Here is an 8,128-nt window from a genome sequence, read left to right as displayed (position 1 = left end):
ATTTATTTTAAAGTAGGCCTGTGTATTATTTGTAATTCTCCTTATAGGAGTTCTTTGTTTCTTATTAGAGGTTAACAGTTGTATATAATGTAATAAATAGCCTAATAAATGCAAAAAAACTGTTGTTTTTGTCTGATATAACAATAAATACAACTTTACTATGAAATATGTTTTGCGGCTCCAGACAAAAACATTTGGGGGAAAAAGGAGCAAAATGGCTCTTTTGGTCAAAAAGGTTGCAGACCCCTGCCCTAGAGCAATATACAAGCAAAAACACATCCCATAATGCCACATGCTACTAGGAACCGGATTTGAGGTGGAGTGAAAGTGATAATTAGATTGGGTCTAAACATTTTGGGTAGTAAATCTGCCACTGGTGTCACAATACACTGCTTTAGTGCCATGCTGGAATAGCAACAGTAACTAAGGGAGGCCTGCTTCTTGTCAATTAGTTCCAGCCCTCCAAGAGAGATGTTATTATTATTGAGAGTGAACCTCAAAAACTCAAATATATTTGTTTCCTCTTACCTGTAATCCTCTTCATAGATATCTACCAAAGAGATATCTGCCTCCATAACATATAATGGAAGCACTCAGATTTGATGAATTATTAAAAAACTTAACAGCCATGTATCTTGCTTTGTGAGTTTTTCCTTGTAAAAAGGATTTCCTTACTATGGAACTACTTGACAACCATATCACTGCGCAAAAGGGGATCTGAGAGTAAAAGAGAAGCTCATCCGGGTGTCGTTTGGTAGAAAGAAAATAGTTCCTTCACATGTCTTTGGATTATCTTGAGTAACCAGGAAATTAAGTAAGAGTTTTCCAAATGTATGTTTTTGAGCATAAGCCAAGTCTAGTTCCATTAAATTCAAGAGCTCCACAGCCAATACCTCCAACCCCAGCTACTAACACCAAAACACGTGGGTTTGCTATCCTGGCTCCAAAATGGTGGAATGAGCTCCCCATTGACATCAGGATAGCAGAAAGCTTACACATCTTCCGGCGCAGACTGAAAACTCATCTCTTTCGACTCCACTTCGAGCGATAGAACTACTAACAAAGCACTTATATACTAATAAAGGGCTGGCTTATCTAAAGCCAGTTGAGTAGCACTTGAAATGTTTTGGCTCTATGAAACCTGATGTACTTATATGATTCTGTTTTCTTCAAGTTTGTACTTTGTTGGTCGAAGGCACTTATTGTAAGTCGCTTTGGATAAAAGCGTCAGCTAAATGCAATGTAATGTAATGTAAAGACAGTCTTCATTTCAAAATGATAACCTACAGGTGTACGAGAAAAAACCTCTATGTGTTATCACAGGGTTAGCTGTTCCTTTGATCTTTCATTTTTAAAACATATCAAAATGTTAGTAGGACACCGTGCTGGACCCTGTCTGTGGTCCGTGAGCAGGGTGAAGATAGAAGCCCCTGACCTAGATGGTACTTCTTGGGAATAAGATTATTAAAGGCTAGCAGGGCTTAAGTCGTCTAGGCGAGGCTCAACTGCTAAGAGACGAAACAACACATGCACGCGCACATAAACAACACCAAACACATGTAAGGCGGCAGATGGAGGTGCTTGTTCAGGTACAAATGTACTCCTACAGCGCTTTTATCAGCCGTCCTCTCACAACGGTGGAAACGGGGTTGGACTGATATGATCTTTAAGTGTAAAGGCCTCTGGGAAATGGAGGAACGACTTACTGCACCACTCCTGACTGCCACATAAGCACCTCCTGAGCTGTAATTTATAGGCAGATGTAAAGCACTTTGTGAAGTTTCAAACTAGTGCCTGCAAGGTTACTTCCTGCCAAAGAGTAACAATGTCACTCGGATGAGAAATAGCACCTGGTAATATACGGCAGAGATTATAACACTCCATTATTCTAGGTAGGTGAGACTGGAGTGAGTGGTGGCTGTGTGTGTGTCCATCTATAAGTGTATTCACTCGTACACCCCAACTCTGAGGGCTCTTAACTTAAAGTGTACCGTATATAGTTCTGGCCTTAATATATATGTAATTTTAAGCAATATATTTTTGATTAAATTGTCAGTGTGCTCTTACAAGATGCATTACATAACCAAGCCTTTAACAAACTTTACACACTACTACACTACTTCAGGATGAGTGTGATATTCATTTAGTTTGCATCACAGCACTATCAAATGTGCCTTTTTACACTTTTGCAAGGCATGCATTATATATATTGTCACACACACACACACACACACACACACACACACACACACACACACACACACACACACACACACACACACACACACACACACACACACACACACACAGTAAACAGAGCTGGGGGAGTCTGCCAAACAGAGGAAGCCAGGTGTCAATCAAGTGTCAGGGCAACCAGAGGAGAAGGATATCAGGTCATGGGTGAGACTATAAATACCCTGGCCCACCTTGGAAGTCAGAGTGACACACACACACATGCACACACGCACGCACACACGCACACCAGTGAGAGTGGTGTGACCCTGAAGTCTAAGTAACGTCAAACTTGTTTCTACAGTGGTCTGTGATCAGCCTTTTCATTATTCTCACAGACTTCAAGCTCCATTCAGATGGGACCTCTTTCTTTCCTATGGGGGAGGCTGGGTCATTTCAAATGTAAATGTGCTGATCAGTGATTTCAATCCGGTCTGGAGATCTCATGTCTGTCGTTTTTTTTAGCACAACTGTTGGTTTTTCTTGTGTTTTAAAGATTATCACTGAGTTTTAAAGCTTGTACCTACTTCTGTTTCCTGGTTTCATTCTTTCCCCCCCTTCAAAATACCCCGGTTTAATACAATTAACTCCTGAAATGTGGTTCTGGAGTAATGATGACCTTGGTTGAACAGTATGAAAACCATTTTATAATCCACCTCCTCAGCTATTAGTTCTTTTTATATTGAGCTATAAAAACACAAAACAGATATTGGCATGTCCCGTTTAGGACTGTTGATTAAAAACTGTTGATTAAAAACTGTTGGCAAGCACCTTGTAACTTTCTCAAGTACTCAGAAACTGCAAGATTGCAAGAAAGACCATGCACTCTCAAAACATGACTTAAGTGACCTGTTTTGTGCTTAGTCAATGATTTGGCAATTATGAAATCATGTTTTCCACCTACAAAGATTCCAATGCAAACGTACTGTATATCTGAAATTGGTAAATGCTCTTTTTTATCAGAAAAAATGAAAAGGTTTTAAATCATTTTTACCAAATCATGTTTTTATAGCTTAGAGACTACATCATGTTTCATTTATCTGATTGATGAGTATAGAAAGGAAAGGAGAGGAGAAGAGAAACAGGAAAATAGAGGAAGGGAGGAGAGGAAGAAAGGAGAGGACACAAGAGAAGAGAAAAGGAGGGAAGAGGAGAGGAGAGGAGGTTTGGCTCCAACGGGTGGATCGTAGAAAGGGTTCTCCTAACACATGCAAACCCTTTTTGACCTACTTCCTAAAGACTGATGGCCTACAGCGTAGCAGAATCAGCTGTCATGGCAACATGCACTTCACATCTCAGCACGAATCATCATCATCATGATTATCATTATCATCATCATCATCATTATCAATGGCGCTCTGTGGCTAGGGGAGAAACAAGGGAACATGCCGTTCCAGTTGATCTAGTCATTTGTGGGAGGCTCATGCACATGGAACACATGGAGTGGAGCGATGAGACCTAAGAAAAGACTCTGGCAGAGCAATGTAGTTATGTCATGTGTGGAGTCATTCTCCTGCTCCAGCTGACACACCACCTCCACCTGAATGCATGGCAGCAGGCAGCGGAGGAGAGATGTGGAAACAAAACAGTGGAGACTGTGTGAGGGCGACCAAAAAAATTAAAAACAGGGAGGGGGGTTTAAAACAGAAGGGAAGAGGAAGTCATACTTTGGGCAACGGCGTTTCGGATGACCGGACATTCTTGGGAGATATCTGTGAAGAGAGCAAGAGAATTATTTTCTTGTTTCCCCCTCTTCAGAGATATCTCCTGTGGCATATTGCTGTTCGCTCTTACAGGACTTATATGGATGTCTGATCATGTGTTTTCCTGTCAGCAGCACCTGTAAGTGGTTCCTCAGAGATTTATGAATAAGTGATGATTAATACTGTATGCTCGCAATGGTGCTTTTAGTCATTATATTTGGTAAAATGCAACCTAGTTCTGCAGTGCTTTGTGTCAACTTTCAACATCAAAACATAGAAATTAGTTTATCATTTTGTGTAAAAGTGGGAGCTAATTGAAACAGAAAAGGTGTAGCAGGTGTTGTAACACACCCCGAAAAGGTTTGCAGATTTGAAAGCTGAAGGGCAGTGGGTCACACATGCAGTATGATGGGACCACAGACAGCACAATGGAGGATATAAAACACCACAATTTGAGCAGTGTGAAGACCCATGAGGCATAAAACAACCTCATATCAAGAGAAGGGCTTCATATGTTCTGCTACAACCCAGTGAGAATTGTAGAGAACCTTAGGAGCATTTATATCAAACACTTTGGTGTGTAAATGAATGTAATTAGAAAAAGGCCCTTTTTTCAGTGGGTCAAATGTGTCGATGTGATATGTTAAGAAGAACCAATGAACAACAACACATCAGAGGAGACACTCAGAAGGTTCAGAGACAAGGGGAGACACGCAAGCACAGTCAGTGTGTGTGTGTGCGTGTGTGTGGGGGGGGGTGGGTTAGGGGAAGAAATCACACAGCCAAGAGGAAATAAACATCAGTCTGCATTAGGGTTTCTGAGACTGTGACATTGTGTAATGGAAAAGTCCAATGAGTTGTTGCCTTTAAAGCTGCATTATGCAATGGATGCCCAGCAGGGGGCAGGACGTCTATGGGTATATCTAATTTTTAAGGCTAATGTGGTTGTAAACATGTTGTATACAGCAAAGAAAAGAAAATATGATATGATAATGATATTGAATACATGTTTTTGTCCACCTGGCGAATGTAGAACGTCATAAGTCCCTCAAAAAAAATCTAGGTCATGTTTTCTGGCCTATGGTTTCATCTCTAATGATTTAAAAAATATGCAGTTATTTATGACATGCGCATCTTTTTGTCTTTGTGTTGATAGTTAGAATAGTAAGGTAGTGACAACATAGAAAACTGCTAAACCCATTCAGTGGGATAATAGAATGTGGATATTCAGTTTAACATTTGCTCCTACTTGTTTTAATTTTAACCCTAAACAAAAAGTGCTTTTTAGGATAAAAGATTTACAGAATTAATGCAAATCAGTCACGTAAGCCCCCACCGTTTTCGTACAACAATGACCTAAAAAACTCACAAACTACGCTGAACAATTTAGACTGATAAATACGGGTGAGGGGAAAATATTATAATTTTTTTATTTTTGGGTGAACTGTCAATTTAAAATCACAAAATGGCTTAATGCAGGTTTAAAGCATGGACAATGATATGACTATAACTGTTTATATACTGCATAAAGTGGCCAGATGGCACTGGAGAATAATCTATTCTGCCTCAGAGGAAATACAACTGAGTGTATCAGGTGGCGGATGGAGGGGTGAGAAACAGCGACATTGATGTGAAACATAGCTATACAAAGGGAGTAGCAAAGACAGAAAAGAACAGTGGTACATTTCATAAAGACAGAGAGCACAGGGATGTGGGCGAGAGTGGTGTAAAACGAAAGGAGGGAAGTAAGCTAGTAGACAGGAAACGCTAAGGACAGTGCTCAGGCTTGATGCCCTCTGTCCTTTCACACTCTACCTTCATGGGTGCCAGCTGGATGGGGGTGATGTAGGAGGGGTCCACCATGGGCTTAGGGCGGTTTGCAGTGTCTGCCAGGAGGCTCTGCCATTGCTGCGGCAGACCGGTGAACTTCTGCTCCCGCGGGTCGAAGCCCGTGTGGACCCGGTGCTCAAAGTTAGACGGAGCTGAGATCTCCAGCCGTTTCTTCTTCTTCCCAAACATGCTGGAAAACCCTGGCAAACCTGGAACATAAAGAAGATAGCCAGAGATTAAAATGATGACTAAAGTATCTGTCCGTAATGAAATAAATACTTAGATGAAACCCATGGCCTTGCCTACAATGTTGTCAATTGTACAAGATTTTGCCTTTAGCACTTTTCATTCATTCAAATCTAACTCTATATGGAAGGTGTGACACTACTTCAGGATGAGTGTGATATTCATTTAGTTTGCATCACAGCACTATCAAATGTGCCTTTTTACACTTTTGCAAGGCATGCATTATATATATTGTCACACACACACACACACACACACACACACACACACACACACACACACACACACACACACACACACACACACATGATAATTTGATATTTAAAACCTGCCTCCACAAACAAACCTGAAATAGCTTGATGAAAGTGTTCATTTTGTTTAAAAGTAAAGAATACTTTGTATATTAGTGTATATAGTTGTCTAAATATGGCTCAGGATATTTAAACGTCTCCCCAGCCTTTCAATCTAATGCTCATATTTACAGATTTTCTAACATAGAAGAAAGACATCACATTGTAAAGCAAGAAAACATAAGGATAACTGAACTGATAATCATCCTGGTTATCAAAAAGTTGGAACTAATCGATTTAGCTTCCTATCCTTCTGAGGTGCACAGTTGAGGTCTCCCACATAAGTCTTACTGATAGGCTGTTACAACCAGTTTTAAACTGATGTTTTATCTTTTGCTGTGCTGTTATATACTTTGCTGTTCAGTATCATATCAAGTTTAGCCTTCTAATAATGCAGGATATAAACAAGGTGCAAACATGTTTCTTTGTTTATGTAACATAAACATCAGAAATTAGGATTGTGTTTTTTTATGTCAGGTTTGATAGTGATTTAGATACAGTGTGTAGCCATGACACGTTCTTCTACTCCACCCCCAAGAGGCTGCTTTTAAGTCCCATTGTGGTATTGGATGTTTTGGTGGATGCACCATGTCCAGTCATAGGAACAAAATGTCATGATGTTGTTGGTGTGGATGTGAATGGAGACTATTGTGTTGTTTCTATCTACGAGGCATTGTGCTCAGAGAAAACAAAGTCATCCTTCGCCCTCCCCTCCTTCCTTTTCTCTCTCTCCCCTTCTGTTTTTGCACAGATAATGCTTCCTGTGCTAGTCCATCTCAAACATTCATTTATTTACATATTCACTAAAGAAAACACATTTGAAGGTCTCAGTTAAGCCACTTGAAGAATTACCATCAAGATTAAAAAGTATGGCAGCCTTGAATATGAAATGTTTTATTGTATTTAGACTGGCTGTTATTGTACAACAAAATACAGTTCAAGATATCTCAAGCGGGCTAATAGCTAAGCAGACAATAGTGTCTGTTGTTGGTTGGAATGAAACCAATATAGGTAGTAGCATTAACACACTAACAGATGAAGTTAGCTAGTTTGTGTGCGCGAATGCTAACGCTAACACCAGTAAGTTGGTTTCATGCCCATACGTTTTTACAAAACCCTTTAATGGTGTATTAAATACACACATAATGACTCAAACCTATATATGACTACATCACTTATCTTACAGTTCCAGAAGAGAGGAGAATATACTCACCAACTGATTATCTAAGGATAAATTAAGGAAGCATTGTTTGTGTATTTCAGTGTAACGCTTGTGAACGCTTGCATTACAGAAGGCTAGATTATTTAAAATGGAAATGTAATGTATATGTTTGACCACAACCCTTGCATTTTTGCTAACAATAAAAAGAGTCAGAAAAAAAACAAAAAAACAAATGATAATATAGTGAGCCACATAGGCCTATTCCCCTTGTCTTTCAGAGTAACACTACTGTACTACCTCTACAACTACTACTACTATTAATAGTACTTTTACTACTACTAGACTACATGTGGTAGGCCTAGTCTAATTAACCTAGCCAGGAATGCTAACATTTTCATCTTATGCTAGAGCAAATTTAAACGCAGTTTATTCCATTCCTCACGCTTTTTGTTCCTGTAGTTTTGATTTGAAAATGCCTGAAAAGGGAAAGTCTCTCAAGTATTTTAACATACAGATTCATCCCGTAAACATTAACGCATCTTTGTGAGAATTAGCAGACGATTTAGCAATTAGCCGATTGTCAAAAATACATTACAAACATGCTG

General features: G+C 39.6%; 1 protein-coding gene across 1 annotated transcript; it reads right to left on the bottom strand.

Moving 5' to 3' along the window:
- Nucleotides 1-3,216: 3,216 nt before the first annotated feature.
- On the bottom strand, nucleotides 3,217-5,979 carry LOC104955759 (serine/threonine-protein kinase PAK 7-like). Its single transcript, XM_010783148.1, has 3 exons — nucleotides 5,751-5,979; nucleotides 3,900-3,944; nucleotides 3,217-3,772 (listed from the first exon to the last, which is right to left on the bottom strand). The coding sequence occupies exons 1-3, from the start codon at nucleotides 5,952-5,954 to the stop codon at nucleotides 3,635-3,637; spliced, it is 387 nt and encodes a 128-aa protein (XP_010781450.1). The 5' UTR covers nucleotides 5,955-5,979; the 3' UTR covers nucleotides 3,217-3,634.
- Between the last annotated feature and the right edge of the window lie 2,149 nt (nucleotides 5,980-8,128).

The sequence above is a fragment of the Notothenia coriiceps genome, unplaced genomic scaffold, assembly GCF_000735185.1.
Source record: "Notothenia coriiceps isolate Sejong01 unplaced genomic scaffold, NC01 NC01_scaffold00024800, whole genome shotgun sequence".
Lineage (NCBI taxonomy): Eukaryota > Metazoa > Chordata > Actinopteri > Perciformes > Nototheniidae > Notothenia > Notothenia coriiceps.
Note: the sequence above shows the minus strand (reverse complement) of the source record. Positions and strands in the feature narration are given on the sequence as shown.

Bases quoted from the DNA above. Each gene is read 5' to 3' on its own strand.
- LOC104955759 (XM_010783148.1), bottom strand. From the start codon at position 5,954: ATGTTTGGGAAGAAGAAGAAACGGCTGGAGATCTCAGCTCCGTCTAAC. The intron at 3,945-5,750 runs GTAGAGTGTGAA...CTCTCTTCACAG, and splicing joins TCCAGCTGGCACCCATGAAG to ATATCTCCCAAGAATGTCCG. The intron at 3,773-3,899 runs GTATGACTTCCT...CCATGCATTCAG, and splicing joins CCGAAACGCCGTTGCCCAAA to GTGGAGGTGGTGTGTCAGCT.